This window comes from Pelodiscus sinensis, chromosome 24, assembly GCF_052426305.1.
Source record: "Pelodiscus sinensis isolate ZL-2025 chromosome 24, ASM5242630v1, whole genome shotgun sequence".
NCBI lineage: Eukaryota > Metazoa > Chordata > Testudines > Trionychidae > Pelodiscus > Pelodiscus sinensis.
Window position 1 is genome coordinate 20,703,603 of NC_143075.1, and position 17,527 is coordinate 20,721,129.

General features: G+C 51.0%; 1 protein-coding gene across 1 annotated transcript in view; it reads left to right on the forward strand.

Annotated features, from left to right (window-relative positions):
- LOC102445544 (protein-arginine deiminase type-2) overlaps positions 1–17,527 on the forward strand; it is a 78,579-nt gene that overhangs the window by 35,660 nt on the left and 25,392 nt on the right. The window contains exons 6-10 of the mRNA XM_075906208.2: positions 1,702–1,827; positions 6,181–6,359; positions 8,932–9,035; positions 12,695–12,806; positions 14,701–14,808. Coding sequence (XP_075762323.2) covers positions 1,702–1,827; positions 6,181–6,359; positions 8,932–9,035; positions 12,695–12,806; positions 14,701–14,808 — 629 coding nt within the window. The remainder of the gene's footprint in view (positions 1–1,701; positions 1,828–6,180; positions 6,360–8,931; positions 9,036–12,694; positions 12,807–14,700; positions 14,809–17,527) is intronic.

The window sequence follows — 17,527 nt, forward strand, 5'->3', positions numbered from 1 at the left end:
GGAAAAGCACGTCTAGATTGGCCACGGATGCTTTTCCACAAAAAGTGCTTTTGCGGAAAAGCATCCTGCCAATCTAGACGTGCTTTTCCGAAAATGCCTTTAACGGAAAACTTTTCCGTTAAAAGCATTTTGGGAAAATCATGCCAGTGTAGACGTAGCCTGTGTCTGGTAGGATGTAACTTCATTTTTTTACAAAAGTTTCTATGCACTAAACCTGCATGTTGGGCCAGATTTGACCTTCTGGCGAGCGAGGTTCCATCTCGGAAAGCAACTCCATGAACACTGACTCAGCAGAGCTGCATGCCTTGTGTTGGAGGCAGGTCAGATCAGTTTAGGGATGAGTACGTTACATTGCTTAGCATCTCAGCCATGCGTGAGCTGGCTTCTCTCCTAGCTCCAGCATCATAAACTGAATCCTTAACTATGTTCCAAGGGGCAGGGCCAAATTCCCTTCTCAGTTTGTTACATCCATGTGACCAATTTGCCATGTGAACTGTTGACACTTGCACCTACTCCAGCTCTCTGCCTTTCCACTGATTTCTTCCTATGCTGTGAAACTCCCCACGACATAACATGAACCAATTTCCTTGATGCAGTTGCACAGGAGTAAGAGGGCAGATCTCGAAGATAGTGGAGGTTATGCTGATGCAACTGTGGCAGAATTTGGCCTGCAGCATCTTTATTACCTATTGCTCACTTGTGTCTTGTTACACTGGACAGGCGCTATTATGTTTATTCCACTGTACAGCTGTGAGCCAGCTAGAGGCAACTGTTTGCATCGGAAATGCTGAATTATTGCCCATGCTAAAGAGATTGGTCTGCCCTTCATTCTGGGCTTGGCAGTGGGATGGTTATGTATGTGACCACGAGTCTTCACACCAGGGATCAGATGCACACAGTGGGTGCTTCCTAACATGTAACAGTGCAGTATTGCTGTAGCCACCTTCTGCCTCTCCAGCATCCTCTGTGCACAGTCTTTGGTTTGTGAATTCTCTGACATTTTGGGTGCCCTTTACCATTGTAAAGGGGATATGATAGAGGTCTATAAAATCATGAGTGGTGTGGAGAGGGCTGATAAAGAAAGGTTATTTATTAGTTCCCTAAATAGAAGAATTAGAGGACACCAAATGAAATTAATGGGTAGCAGGTTTAAAACTAATAAAAGAAAGTTCTTCTTCACACAGCGTGTAGTCAACCTGTGGAACTCCTTGACAGAGGAGGCTGTGAAGGCTAGGACTATAACAGAGTTTAAAGAGAAGCTAGAAAATTTCATGGAGGTTAGGTCCATAAAAGGCTATTAGCCAGGGGATAGAAATGGTGTCCTTGGCCTCTGTTTGTCAGAGGCTGGAGAGAGATGGCAGGAGATAAATTGCTTGATCGTTGTCTTTGGTCCACCCTCTCTGGGGCACCTGGTGCTGGCCACTGTCGGCAGACAGGCTACTGGGCTATATGGACCTTTGGTCTGACCCAGTACGGCCGTTCTTATGTTATGTTCTTATTGTTCTTTTCGTGGATTGCCTACAGAAGGCGTTCTGGTTTTCCTAGTCTGGCCCACACACCCAGCTCTGTGTTTCTTGACCATTAATCTGCCACCCACCGCTGTTAGTAAATACTTTACTAACCTCGGAAAGGGTAGTCACGCCGGGGCAATGTTGTATCCGATGTCCTGCCTTCATTTGCCTTTGTTGTTTTTAACCCCAGATTTGCAGGACATGTCTCGGATGATCTTGAGAACCGAAGGCCCCCAAAGACTTCCTGCTGGGTATGAAATGGTTCTCTACATTCCTATGTCTGACTCGGACAAAGTCGGAGTCTTTTATGTGGAGAGTAAGTGACTCCTCTTTTCTTTCTCTTCCCCTTCCCCCTGTTTCATGATGCTTTTGTCCTCTCTGGGGTTACAAACTCTTCTTTTTCGTTTGCTTTGTTTCCCGTGTGCACTTTATTACCGTTTTCCACGCTCACCCCTAGCACTGATACAATCCACCCATCAGGAACCACTCGCCCACCTGGCAGCTGTTCATTGCTCTAGCACTTCTCTAGCGGCTCCATCATTTCCCCCAGTATTTAAATTCCGATCTTGCTCGGGCTGGTATCAATCGGGAGTCACTGGAGTTACACTAATAGGGCTATGTGTAGACTACAGACTTCTTGTGCAAGAAGCTTTTTTCAGAAGAGATCTTCAGGAAAAAATTTCTTGCAAGAAAGAGCGTCCACACTGCAAAAGTGTATCGAAAAAGCGATCTGCTTTTTCGAAAGAGAGCATCCACACTGAATGGACGCTCTCTCGCATGTAAGCTCTGATTGCTATGGATGGAGTAGCTACCAGGGCACCTGTGCTTTTGCCTCTTCCCTCTTCTTCAGAAAGAACTCCCTTTTCCCCGTCCACACATGGCTTTTTGCAAAAGAGCTCTTTCGCCAAAAGGCTTCTTCCTCATAGAACAAGGATTACCAACTGCGCAAAAAGCCGTCTGTTCTTTTGATTTACTGTCGAAAGAACGTGCTTGCAGTGTGGATGTAACTCACGTTTTGTCAGAAAAAAACAGCCAAGTGTGTTAGGAGCCGGGTGGGCAGGCAGCCTAGCTCAGTTCTGGCTCATGCTGGGTCCAGGAACTCAGACACCATCCCAACTTGAACAGGGGCTGCTACCACCCCGTGCTGCTGGTCTGCAAGGGGAGCTGGTTTTTAAACTGGTTTTTAAACTGGCTCCCCTCGTGGACCCGCTCCCACCTGACACCCCACACTGCTGCCTCTGATACAGCAGCAGCAGCAGTGCAGTGTGGCAGGGGGCTCCTCGGGAGTGGGGCTGGAGCGCACTGGCTACTGGCCTCACCCCTGGGGAGTATAGAATAGTCGATTAATCAATAAGAATTCATGAGGTTACTCGACTATTCAATTAACTGATATTTAACGTCCCTATTCTTAAACTTGGTGTTTTTAAGGGACCTTTCTAAGAGGCAGGTGTGATAGGCTGGGTCGTCTGAGATCCCCTTGGGCTGTCTCCCAGTGGGCTGATCATACCACTGAGCCTGCCAACCTGCCTTCTGGGGCACCCCACCACCCCCACTCTGTCAATTCTGACAGCCCAGGGGATCCCTGTGATCCAACCCATCTCAGCGGGACTTTCTCAGGTTTTATTACCATTTTCATTTGCTTTATGTTAAGGCCATTGTGTTGGGGGCATACATGTAATCCTGCTGTGAGGGCAGGGGACGGGACTCGATAGCCTCTCGAGGTCCCTTTTGGTTCTAGTGTTCTATGGTTCTATTATTCTGATCAGCTAGCTGTTGGCCTGAAAGAGAGAGAGAGAGAGAGAATTATCATCTCAACAATGGCAAATCAAGAGGTTAAGCGATTTGCCCCAGGATACACTGATTTTTGGGTTCGGTGGCTGAAATCAGCCCCCCGCCCAATTGTTTTGGGTTGAGTGTAACATTTCTTTTCAGCCTAGAGCATCTGTACCCCTTTTCTGTAGAGCCCTGTAAATCTGTGGCTATCTTCTTTATATCCACGGGTGTGGATGTGGATATCTGCGGCCCATTTTTATGGATACAGATGCAGATGTGGATATCAATTTTGTACCTAGAACCCTGCCGATTTGTAGATATCTGCTGTGTATTCACAGATATCTGGATCCACGGATGTAGATGCAGATATCCACGGCTCATTTGTGCTGATACAGACACGGATGCGGGTACAACATTTCGTATCCGCACTGGGCTCTATTTTGCTGTTTGTTATTAAATGTGGCTGCATTTCCAAATGCAGTTCTGTTGCACTATATAATTTTGAAGACAAAACATTGTGAAGTGGCTTGAAACTACATTTTTTTTGGTGAAGAATGTATTCACCGGAAAAAAAATTCACCCAACTCTTGGTCCACTGTCTTAACCACAGGGTCATGCTTCCTCTCTAAGATACAGTCCAAGATTCCTTAACTAGCTCACTCTGGGATCACTATGCAGATGCTGCTAGGGCTGATGGCCTGTGATATACAGGAGATCAAGCTAGCTGGTCTGGCAGTGTCTTCTGGCCTTAAACTCAATGGTGTTATATGAGTATTATCCTAAATACCTGAAAGGACAAAATGCAAACCCTGGAAGTAGCAGAGATGGGAGTAGTCATGGCAGCTTCTTGTGGGCAGAGATGCTTCTAAAGCTGATCCAGTAGTGTTATCTGGGACCAAGCCTGAAATGTGGTTATGATTCTGGCGTCAAAAGGCCGCAAAGCGCCATCCAAAGCTTGGAACACAAAGTGCCTCTAAAACCCGGCAATCGCAACACTGAGGGTATGTCTAGACTACAGGGTTTTGTCGACAGAAGTTTTGTCGACAGATACTGTCGACAAAGCTTCTGTCGACAAAGAGCATCTAGACTACATCCAGTTCTGTCGACAAAGCAAGCCGCTTTGTCGACATAACCGTGTGGACGCAAAGGACAGTGTAGATGCAATAATGCCTTCTATCGACAGAACTCTGTCGACAAAAGGCGTTATTCCTCGCAGAATAAGGTTTACATACGTCAACAAAACTCAGCAGTTTTGTCGACGTTACGTCGACATAACTCAAAGGCAGTGTGGACGCAGGTATCGTTTTGTCGACAAAAGTCCACTTTTGTCGACAAAACCCTGTAGTCTAGACACACCCTGAAAGAACAGTGGAAATGGGGAAGGGATTTAAACAAAAATCTTTCTCTGCAGATCATGTGAGGTCACAGCTAGTCAGTGCACGATCACAGCATGACTCTCAAGGGCACAAAGAGCCCTGACTCTCCGGGACTGACATCTAAGAACCTGGCTTGGCAGGATTTCATGGAGCCATTCCCTTAGCTCAAATGACACTGCACTGGCCTAGAAAGCTGGATACTTGGGCTCCTAACCCCTCCACTTAATTAACTTATTAGCAGGCTAGTTAAAACACTAGCAACAGTCTCTGTTGTGTCTGTAGAGCACAACAGGAGTGATTGACTCCTGGGGGAATTCTGTGCCACATTTAAACTACAATAGAGAAGGGTATTTTCTGCACCACTCAGAAGCAGTCCAAAGGCACGGGAGATCCAAGGAAGGGAGGAACCTGGATTGTTGTTCCATGTGTGTGGGAGAAGTAGCAAAGGGAAGCTTTTTTTTGGGGGGGGGGGGGGGCGATTGTTTGGGGAGTCTCCCCATCCAGACCCTGGCAGATCCCTAGCTTATCCCATTAAGTCTGGCACATCTGCCCCTGTCCCTGTGTCCCTGCACTTCTGCTCCACCACCCCTCTTCCCCACATCCCCGTGTCCCTGTACTTCTCTTTCCCCATCTCCACGTTGCCCTGCAGCTCCCCCATCCCTGCCCCCATGTGGTCCTGCACCCTCTGCCCTCCATCCAACGTGGCTCTGCAGCCAGGGATTTCCCTACACGCCCCCCATGGGGATATATACCCCCCTGAATTTCCCCAACACCCCCCCAGTTTTGTGTACTATGGTGCCATACAGCCCACCTTCACCCTCACAGTCTCACCCCTCATCAGCCCTGACACCCCCCCCCCTGTAAATTTGAACACCCCCCCTAATTTCAATTCCTGGGGAAGCTACTGTCTGCAGCCCTTCTCACATTCAGCAGCTGACTCATGCCCTAGTCCAGTGGTCCCCAACGCGGTGCCGTGGTGCCCGTGGGTGCCCTGGCGCCCGCTGGGGCATTTATGAGCGCCCGCCTAGTGGCCAGGCAGGCATGGCCCCCGCCCCCGGGTGCCCGGCAGCCCCAAAAGGTTGGGGACCACTGCCTTAGTCTGTCCCTCCCCTCAGCCTCCAGAACCCGTCTGTGATGCCCCTAGCAGTGCCACCTACCCCGCTCTCGGTCCTACGCCTCCTCTGTGAAGGACACGCTCTCTCTCCTGGCATTGGGCAGCCACTGGTGGACAAAAGGTGTAACTGCTGCCCCTCTCCAGCAACCTCGATATTTGGCGGAGGAAAAAAAAATCTGCAGGAGATCTGAATTCTGCAGGGGTAACAATGGGTCTCAAACTATGGCCCGTCGTGTGGGCCCTAGAACTAAAGATGTTGAGACCCAAACATGGAAGGCCTATGGGTGAGAGGGTAAGGGAGCCCCCAAAATTACATAGCAGGAGAGGATGTGCTACAGGAAAGTCTATTTTTTCTAAATATCTCCACTCTCCCTCCCTCCTCCCCTTCCCCCACTTTTTTTTCTAGATCCTTTCTTCGGTCAGCGTTACATCCATGTCCTGGGCAGGCAGAAGCTGTATCATGTGGTGAAATACACAGGAGGATCGGCAGAGCTGGAGTTCTTTGTGGAGGGCCTCCGCTTCCCAGATGACACCTTCTCTGGGCTGGTCTCCATCCATATCAGCCTTCTAGAGTCGTTAACTGAGGTTTGGACATGGTAGGGAGGGGCGGGCAGGGCATGATGTCACTGGGGAGCCGGAAGTTAAACGGCGTGAGTTTTGCAGCCCTGCAAAACCAGCAAAGGGCAGCCTGGGCTAGTGAGTGGGCCAGAGGAAAGTGCCCCCCCTTTGTCTCAGTGGGCTGCAAGATGGAGAGGCAGTGGTGGGCAATGTGCTGGGAGAGAGGGGGAGGAGGAGAAGGGCTCCAGTGCCCCAGCATGCGAGAGGCGTGGGGAAAGAGGGCAGAGAACAGGCACTCCCAGTGGGCTGCACGTGGCCATCGGCTGCCCAGCGCTGCTACAGACACAGCAAGCTGTGGAGTTCAGTCAGCCGGCATGATGCATCCTGAGGTATCTCGGTTGACATCAGCGCGATGGATTTACCGGCAGCCCAAGAACAGGGTCACGTGTCTGTGAATGACGTTTGCTTCCAAGTGAGCTCTTGTACCTCCTGGGACTTACAGTGACCGTTGCCTGGGGAACCAGACCTGGGCTATTGACCCTTCAGCCTGCAGGTCGCCCCTTCCCAGCCGGTCCAAGTGGGAGGTTGGTGCCAGAGTCTGAGGCGAGTTGGGGGGGTCTCGGTTCAGTTTTTCACGCATAGACTCTGTATCAGCGCATGGTTGGCACCGGTCAGTTCCCTCGCGGACAGCCTCCCCAGCGAGGCCAAGGAGCAAACGGGCCATAGACACGAAGCCTATGTCTACCCTAGAGCCTCTTGCACAAAAATATATGTAAATGAGGCGAAGCGAGGCAGATCGCCACGCCTCATTTGCATAATTAACGAGGCCCCGCTTTTGCGCAAAACCCCCTCTTGCGCAGGAGCCGCTCGTCTGCGTTCTTTGCTGGACCTGGGAATTATAGCCCTAGAAATGTGCACTTCCCTGGCATTTTTGCACAAAACTGGAGCCTCATTAATTATGCAAATGAGGCACTGCAATAGTCCATGCTTCGCCTCATTTGCGTATTTTTTGCGCAAAACGGGGGCAGTGTAGACAGAGCCTAAGCTGCTCTTATCCCACCTTACAGTGATCATCCCAACGGAGCACTGGCTGAACAGTGCCCGGTACCCAGCCTGTGGCTATAACGTTAGACTATGGCTGTGCATTGGGGGCATCATTTACTCGTCGCCAGATAAAGCAGATGCAAAATGCTACTAAATCAGGGTTTGATTCTGACCACTGCCACCATGTAAATGAGGCACACTTCCCCGGGAGTCCTGCCAGCGCAAAACTGGCGCGAGTGAGATCAGAATTCACCCCCAAGCATTTCGGCATCCTCCCACCAGCTGCAGCGTTTTGCAGTCACTCTGCAGGGGCACATGACACCTCCCGGTGGGGATGCATCACGTTTTCCATCTCCCAGGCGGCAGCGTCCTTCAGCACTTAGTTCTCACCTTGGCAAAGCGACTGACGTCTCTGCGAAGCGAAGGGCCAACGGTGTAAATCTAGCTTAATGAAATCTGGGGTGGGGAGGGAGCCCGCACTGATTCTTAATACTCGGCTGCAGGAGTGTTTCTATTTTAGAGGGAATGAAAACCCCATGCCAAGACCGCAAAGGATTTAAAGTGCCATGGCTCCGGGGGGTTGCGACGGGAGTGGCGGGAGACACATAACCTCTCTCTCCAGTGGCTGCCCCCACTGTAGGAAACTCCCCCTACCACTCCCTTTGAGATCTGCAGACATTCGGGTTCATCGGGGGGCTTCCCAAGCTGGGTCCAGCTTGAAGCTGGTGTGAGCCAGGCTCTTCCCGGATAGAGCTGTTATGTAACAGAAGAGGGAGCTGCTGATGTTAAAACTCAACACGTCACTTAGCACATCTAAGGTGCCAGCTTTACATTGGCCTGAGGCTGGAGGTTTTTATTTCAAAGTCCTTTTTTTGTTTTAAGTGATCAGTGTCTTTTGGGAGGACTCCCTCCCGCCCCTCTTCCCCCCGCCAGCTCCCAGAGGCTTAGAGGGAGCTGAATGTTAGGGCAAGACAGACCAGCTAATGAAACTTTACCTCTCACTCCCGGGCTCAGCCCTCCTCTGAGACTGGACTCTGCTGCTGCATGGAATGGACATGCATGGGAGGTTGGCTCTGTGATCTCCCCTCTGGGATCGCACCGCTTACAGCACACAGCTGGCTGGCTGGCTGCCACGAGGTCATAGAGAAAGATGAGAATTTGGGCAACGTTGGACCTGGGAATTATAGCCCCAGAAATGTGCACTTCCCTGGCATTTCCCTACCTAGACAGTATCAAAGCAGAGCGCTCTGTAGCTGCCTAATGCAAATAAGCAACCGCCCATGGGTTAAGGAGTTCCTAGACTGCGACATACAATTCCAAATTAAAGGAGTTTCCCTAGACGTAGGGTCAGTGCCCCTCATGTGGCTGGAGCACCAGTGCCAACACCCCACTGCAGAGGGGTGAGCCCCGAGGATCATGGGCCAAGCCAAGGCAAGCTGCCATCCGGTTCCAGCCTGCAGTTCCCCACCCCTGCTATCCATCCGTTGTGTACCCTTCCTGCTCCCCCATCGCCCAATCAACATGCTGACTGTGCGATGTTGTGCTTCCCCTCCAGGGAATCCCCCGAGCTCCGATTTTCACAGACACGGTCGTTTTCCGAGTGGCTCCGTGGATAATGACTCCAAACACCTTGACACCGGTGAACATTTTCGTGTGCAGGTAAAGAGCCAGTGACAAAGCCTGCCTATATCTGCCTGCTTGTCGCTAGCATGGCGACGTGTGTCTTGCGACATGAATGATTGCGGGGCAGAGTGCAAGGGTGGGCAAAACCTGTACCTCTCCCACCACAACTTGAGACCATTGCTGCTTTTTCTGCCATCTGTCACTGCTGAGAACAGCCTCTCTCCAGCCTCTTTGGAACCTCCCTTCAGGAAGTTGAAGGCTGCTACCAAATCCCCCCTCACTCTTCGCTTCTGCAGACTAAACAAACACAAATCCCTCAGTCTCTCCTCATAGGTCATGTGCTCCAGCCCCCTCATCATTTTAGTCGCCTTCCGCTGGACCCTCTCCAATACGTCCACATCCTTTCTATAGTGGGGCGCCCAGAACTGGACACAACATTCCAGATGTGGCCTCCGAACAAAGGGGAATACAGGCAGTCCCCGGGTTACGTACAAGATAGGGACTGTAAGTTTGTTCTTAAGTTGAATTTGTATGTAAGTCGGAACTGGTACATATTATAGGGAAAACTCTAGCCAAACATTTCTCCAGACCTCAGTTTTATTCTCCCACACCTCACTTCCCTCAGTCCTTTATTCTCAAGCTGAGGTGTGTGCTGAGAAAAGCCGCTCCGCGTCTCCCTGGTCTGCTTGGGGGGGCCCTAGCTTTGCGTCTCCCTGGTCTGCTGGGGGGAAGCAGCTAGTGCGGGGTTGCCTCACCCCATTTGTAAGTAGGGATCCGATGTAAGTCGGATCCATGTAACCTGGGGACTGCCTGTAATCACTTCTCTGGATCTGCTGGCAATGCTCTTCCAATGCATCCTAATATGTCATTAGCCTTCTTGGCTACAAGGACACACTGTTGACTCATATGCAGCTTCTCATCCACTGTAACCCACAAGTCCTTTTCTGCTGAATTGCTACTTAGCCATTCAGTCCCCAGCCTCTAACAGTGCTTGGGATTCTTCCGTCCCAAGTGCAGGACTCTACACGTATCCCTGTTGAACCTCATCAGATTTCTTGTGGCCCAGTCCTCTAATCTGTCCAGGTCAGTGTGGACCCTCTCCCTGCCCTCCAGCGTATCTACCTCTCCCCCTAGCTTAGTGTCATCTGCGAAATTGCTGAGGGTGCAATCCATCCCCTCATCTAGGTCATTAATAAAGATGTTGAACAAAACTGGTCCAGGAACTGATCCTTGGGGCACTCCGCTAGAAACCGACCACCAACCTGACATCGAGCCGTTGGGCCCACAGTCTAGCCAATTTTCTATCTCGTGTTCTTAGTAGGAAAAGAGTTTTCATCTGAAAGTCACTTGAAATATTGATGTGTCCTCCCTCAAGAACAGCTCAGAGTAGAAGAAATCTAGTCGAGAAAAGATATAAAATGATCCAGTGTCTGATGGCTCAGTCATTGGGATCATCTAGTTTGACCTCCTGTTTACACAGACTATAGTTCCCCTCTCCCCCAAATTCCTAGATCAGATCTCTTAGGCTATGTCTACACTGTGGGGGGGGGGGGCGGGTTTCAGAAGTAGATATGAAAATTGCGTATCTTTTTCCGCTTGTTTTTTCAGAAGAGGCTTTTCCGACATTTGGCCCGTCTGCACAGGGCCAAATGTTGGAAAACCCTCCTCTTTCAGAATATCCCTTATTCCTCATAAAATGAGGAATACAGGGATGCCGAAAGAACACACCCGCTTTTTCAGAAGCTGTTCCAAAAAAGCGGACACGTTCCCTGGACACGGTAGAGTTTTTCCGGGGTATCACCAATGTCCCGGAAAAACTCTGCAGTCTAGACATAGACTTAGAAAAAATATTCAAACTCGAGTTAAAAATTGTCAGTGATGGAGAACTCACCATGATGTTCGGTAAGTTGTCCCAATGGTTAATTACCCTCAATGCTAAAAATGTGTGCCTTATTTCCATTCTGAATGTGTTTAGCTTCAGGTTCTAGCTGTTGAATCAAGTTAGACCTTTCTCTGCTAGACTGAAGAGCGCCTTATTAAATATATTTATTCCCCATGTCTAATAGATTAAGAAGCCATTGTATAATTTTCTGTATGTTACACTAAATAGATGGAGCTCTTTGAATTGATCGTTGGAAGGCAGTGGCTCTCAACCGTTCCAGACTACTGCTCCCCTTTCTGGAGTCTGATTTGTCTTGCCTACCTCCAAGTTTTGCCCCACTTAAACTACTTTTTTACAAGATCAGACGTAAAATTCAAGACTGTCGCAGCACATTAGTATTGAAAAATTGCTGATTTTTACGATATAAGTATAAACTAAAATCACTTGGAATATAAATATTGTACTTGCTTTTCAGTGTATAGTGTATTGCAGGGCTACTTAACACACGGCCCACTCAACATTCGGCTCTCAGGTGGGAGCTGAAACAAAAAAGTAGTCAATATAATGGTCTTCTGTTGATATGCGTTTTAGTAGTTAATTTTCTGGACTGTCATTGCTCATTAAAAGTGCTGTCCTGTGTGGAAATTGGGTAAATATTGCATTTTATTAATATCAACAGAACTGACTTAAGTGGGGCCTGTGTGGTGTGTAGTCTTGCAAGTAGCTATTTGCATATATTTGCATATATATTTGCATGTCTATGCAACCACACTTAAGGTGCGGCCCTCGGCATGTGCTGTGAGTATCAGTGTGGCCCCTGGGGCTTCCAAAGTTGAGTTGCCCTGGTGTATTGTCTATATGAAATTTTAGTTTGTGCTGACTTGGCTTCTTATGTAGCCTGTTGTAAAACAAAGCGGCTGTGTCTACACTGGGCCACTTATTCCGGAAAATCAGCCGCTTTTCCGGAATAAGCTGCGAGCTGTCTACACTGGCCCTTGAATTTCCGGAAAAGCAACGACGCTCTACTGTACAAAATCAGCCACTATTCCAGAAAAACTATTCTGCACCCGCTTGGGCATAAGTCCTTATTCCGGAACACTGTTCCGGAAAAGGGCCAGTGTAGACAGCCCAGTAGTCTTTTCCGGAAAAAAGCCCCGATCGCAAAAATGGCGATTGGGGCTCTTTTCTGGAAAAGCGCGTCTACATTGGCCACAGATGCTTTTCCGGAAAAAGGGCTTTTCCGGAAAAGCAGCCTGCCAATGTAGATGCTCCTTTTCCGGAAAAACTGAAAACGGAATAGTATTCCGTTTTAAGCATTTCCGGAAATTCATGCCAGTGTAGACACAGCCAGCGAGTGTTTAGATGAATTGATGTAGCCCTGGGAGAACTTTGCAGATTCCTGGGGGGGGGGGGTGTACCGCTGGTGGACAGTCAGTGCTATAAGGCATCTTTTCTAGTCCTTTAGATCATTCAGTACATCAGAGTTCCCAGCCCAAAATCTAAAACTTCCCATCAGAATCCGGAGTGGCCATATGCTGCCAACAGCACAGCCTGATGTGTTAGCAGCCTGGCCTCGGAGCTGTGATCAGAACCGTACACGTCCTCTCTACAGCCTTACCGCTGACAGGATTTAACCCCCGCGTCCACGCCCTAGCTAGGAAAGAGGTCGGAACCGCCAGGGACAATTCACTTTCAAGGGCCTGAGGAAAGGGATGTAATTTTCCTCCCCTTCTGTGAGTTTGCTCCCCGCCTCCCCCCCCCACACACACACACCTCCTCTTCCAATGTCTTCCCCTTCCCTTTGTTTTCACAGTGTGAAGGATAATTATCTGTTCCTGAAGGAGGTGAAGAGTTTAGTGAGCAAAGCAAGCTGCGACCTGAAGGTCTGCTTTGGGTACATGAACCGTGGAGACCGCTGGATGCAGGTGAGGTGGCTGAGGTGATGCCGGGGTGCAGGGAGGGCCACCCAGAGGAACAGGCTGGGGGCATGAGGAGGCACCCTATTTAGCAATTAAGATTTTGGCAGGGGCATAGGTCACCAAAACAGAGGCTTTTCCTTTTGTACATGAAACAATTCCAGAGTTAAAACTTGCCAGCCAGGAGAGGTTGTTTAAATGAGGCTGGTTTGGCTTAGTCTCCATGGCAGGGCTTGCTCAGTCTGGCGTCAGATCCTGCCTCAGTTTCCCCTTCCTTGTTGACCTCTGACCGGACTCACAGTCCTTTGCCGCTCTCCTCGTTGAGGCTCCTCCCCTCCTGCTCCTTGCAGGTCTCTCTGCCAGGCACTCACTGGCAGCTCCAGAGAGTTCTCATCTCCCTGGCCTCGCTCCCTTCCTAAAAGGGAGTTGCCAGGCCCCTGGGCAGGTGAACAGGGAAGCTCCAGGCCCCTGGAAGGGGCGGAACTTCAGGCAGCAGGGACGGGGCTGGGGGCTAGTTTTCCCCAGCCACCCTTGCAGGGCTGCCTGGGATTCCGATGGTGATTTAAAGGCTCCAGGGCAGATGCCCCTTTTCCCCCCCATCGATGGCCCAGAGGGCCCAGCGCTGCCGCTGGCCTGCCATGGGGTCACCACATGGGCGTGGAGCTGGACCACAGGCAGCGGCTGGAGGATGCAAGTGGCAAGCACCTACCGCCACCTCTCTTGCGATTTAAAAGGGGCAGGGAGCTGCCAGGCCCGTCCGCGCTATTGCGGCAGCACACAGGAGCTCGGGGCTCTTTTAAGTGGCCCGGGCCCTTGGGCAATTTACCCCTTTGCTCCCCACTTTCGGCAGCCCTGGCCACAGGCCATCCTGGTCATATGATCCCCTAAACTCGTGCTCATCAGCTAGCGAGATGGGCAAAACCTGGCACGGACACAGCTGAGCCCAAATCCCTTAAAGGGCCAGCTCACCAGGGACCGAGTTGTACAAACTACAGAACTGCATGATGGTCGCTATTCACCTCTAGGAATCCCCCGCATGGACAGGGCCCCGTTGTGCTAGGTGCTGTACAACCACCGAGCCCAAAGATGGCCCCTGCCCCAAGGAGCGTTCTGGGATCATCTCCGCTTTGGGCGGGGCACTCTGGGGATAGCGGAGGGGGGATCTGAAGCCTAACAGAGGGGTGGGGCAGATCTATTGGGGGTGCTGCAGGCCTGGATTAAGTGGGGAGGGAGACAAGCACAAAACTCCCGGCTGGAGCCGGGATGCTCCGCCCCCAAAAATCGGACACAAGTTGTCTCCACACGAGGAGGCCCTCACATGAGAGGGCGCTTGTGAAGGTGTCTCTCTTCCCCGTCTCTGCGCCCCTCTTCCCATCTGTGAAATGGAGCTGCTGGTAGCCAACGGGGACTTGGACGAAAGGCTCCCAGGCCCAGCTTATCCATGGCAACTAGCTGCCCAATTCCTACTGGAATCAGCGTCGCCTAATTTCCCATGAGGATCTGGACCTCAGTGCGGAGTCCTGGGTGACAACCCATCCCAGATGGGGCGGGACAGTCCCAAAAATGAGCGACTCCAGGGCAGCATTTGTCCCAGACCCTCAGCAGCGCTGCCCCGTGCCCAGAGTGCCCCACCCAAAGCGGAGACGATCCTAGAACGCTCCCTGGGGCAGGAGCATCTTTGGGTTCGGTGGTTGTTCGGTGCCTGGGCAACTCTTAACACAGCCCTGCTCCACCTTCTGGCCTGGCCAGAGGGTAGGGCCTCAGGGGACGAGGATGAGCACGAGGCAGGGCTCTTGTAGGTGTCCTGCTTTTGCTTCTGAAAAGGTGGCCACCCTGGCCGAGTGTGTCCTACCCAGGGGGTAGTGCTCCTGTGTGTAACAGCTGGTTTCTCTCACTTGGACAGGATGAAATCGAGTTTGGCTACATACAGGCTCCTCACAAATGCTTCCCTGTGGTTCTGGACTCTCCCAGAGATGGGGGTCTGAAGGACTTTCCCATCAAAGAGATTCTGGTAAGAGCAGCCTCTCTGTTTTGCGCTCACATTGGCTCTCCCCTGCATTGTCTCCTGGCTGAAGGAAAGGCTTGTGGTGATCGAGGGTGACAAAAGAATAGGAGGTAAACCCTGAGTCCTGCTCTACAGACATGCTCACTTTGGAAACTACAGGAATTTACTTGAGTGATGGCTAGCATCGGCCTTGTCCAGAATCCCAGGAAGTTCAGGAGTTTGGGCCCATGGATCCTGAAGCAGGATTGGGCTCCGGGAAAGCACTTTGTGATGTCCCCCACCATCTGGTGGAGTACTGAGGGATGTCAAATCCCGGTTAATCTGTTAACCGGCTAAACGTTCGCTTGCTGGCTCCCAGCCTAGCTATGTCAAGGCGTCTGGCTGAGAGATGCATTTTTATTCAGATAGGCGTTCTGGGTCTCTCATAAAAACTGAGATGCAATTTGACATTAGCTGCAGACAGCGACCAGGGCCCCTCCCGCCCTGCTTTTCTGGATATGTCTAGACTGCATCCCTCTGTCAGCAGAGAGATGCAGATTAGGCAGGTTGACATTGCAAATGAAGCGGGGATTTAAATATCCGGTGCCTAATTTGCATAAAAATGGCCACCGTTTTGGCTGATTCAGCACTTTGGTAGTCTAGAGGGGGATCCGTGGAGAAAGAAAGCCTTTTTCAACAGATCCCTTATGCCCCCTGCCAGGAGGTTTACAGATCCCCCTCTAGACTGCCGCTTTTTGCCGACAAAGTGCTGAGTCGGCAAAAACGGCCATTTTTATGCAAATTAGGCACAGGATATTTAAATCCCCGCTTCATTTGCAATGTCGACCTGCCTAATCTGCATCCCTCTGCTGACAGAGGGATGCAGTCTAGACATACCCTCAGTATCTGTCTATGGCCCAAAGAGCTAGGACCTCTCCTGAGCATTTATGAACCCTCTAACCCACCATCCTCCCGACAGATCCACCCAGAGATTGCAACAGACAGCTCCTGCTGAGGGCTGGCAAAATCCTTGTCGGCAAGGGCACCGTTTTGGGAGGGCGGGGGGAGGAGCGCAGCAGCCGTGCGAACTGGGATGCTGCATTTTTTCTTCCCGTTCCCCTGACACCCAGGGAGCGAGGGGTGTTGTGTATTGGGTGGTTGTCGATATAGATCTTGTTGTCCTAGTAACTGAGTTAGGTCACTAGGGGTCAGCCCAGCCGGTTTGGGCTGGTTCTAGCGAGTTCTGTGTTATGAAATAAATGGACACTTGCAACTGCTCCAGCTCTCTGGGGTTCCAGTGATTTCTTTCTAAACTGTGGCACGCCAGACGATATAACGGGAAAAGAACACAGATTTCGGGAATTACTTCCCTGACCCCTCCCCTTGCCAGCCAGGAATGAGAGGCATATACACAAGCTGTGTCCTTTCCCCTCGCTTCCTACCAGTCAGGGCAATGGGAAGAAAAGCAAGCAGTGGGCCCGGCATGCACGGCTGCTGTCCCCGCACCCTCCCGAGATGGAGCCCTTGCTTGTCAGCATCTAGCAATACTACAGCATAGGGATAAGCAGGGAGATTTCAGCAGCCCTTAATTCTTGATCAGGGGCTGGATTCCTCTGCAAGCTACAGAAGATGCCCAGGTCAAAGCCATAGATCTGAAATACTTGGGGGACGGTTTGGACCCCAAGCCAGCCGCAGCAGGCCCATCTCTCCTTTATTCCTCGGTACAGCTGGTAACCAGAGAAGAGAGAACGAACACAAGCTGTGCATCCACTCGGAGAAGGTTAATCACTTTGAAATGCATTGAAATATATCGTTCACCGTGCCTCAAATGAGTACAAGCAGTCCTGCAGTCACCATGCAGGCTGGGAATAGCACATTGATCGTCTTCTTTACAAATAAGCCGGGCAACTACTTCTCTCTGCCCCCCTTGCTAAATTCTTTCCTTAGTTATTAGAGAAGCAATTTCAGCCTTTGGAGCAGCTAACGTATTCGATTCCACTCTTGTGCTTTGAAGCCTCACCGAATCCCCTTTGAGCTCCAATCTCATTTTCCAGCTGGCACAGTTTAGCTCCACATGCTTCCTTCCCCCTCCCCAGCGAGGCGCGTGTCTTGCCATAAGCACGCAGGGACCCACCCCACGACAGAGAGACGAGAGGGAATTAGCCTCTTGGAGAAGAACTGTGCTGGAGCTGCTAGGGCTTGAAGGCTCCCAGTGCAGGGAGGATGAAACATCCGTGGGGAAGAGAAACGAGGAGGCCTTGGAGAATGGAGCCTTATGGGCAGCATCCCTCCCCACTGTTCCTTAAAAACGAAGAGGGTTAGTGGGTCTTACAGACCCAGACCCTTCCCTTGCTAACAAGGCAAGGCCTTGAGCAATGTCATAGGAGTGAGGGAGGATCGCTCTCCCTTCCCCTCGGCCCAGAGTCACAGAGCAAGAGTTGAGCTCCCCCAATCTAAGGCTTTGGGGGAGGCACTGTAGCACCAACGTGCTCCCTTTTGGCAGGGAAGGAAGGACTGAATGAGCTACCTGGTGGTGGGTCATGTGCCCCAGCACAGGCAGCCCCCAATCCTGACCACGCCCCTCCCCCCCAAAGCAGTTCTGTGCTGGTTCTGCTGCAGACGGGGCCGCCTTAATCCATTGTATTGGCCCCTGATTCTCTTGCACCCTTTTCACCCGCAGCTGAGATTCACACCAGAGTGAGGGGCTGCAAATTTTGTATCACTTCGGGGGGAAAAACCAGGACAG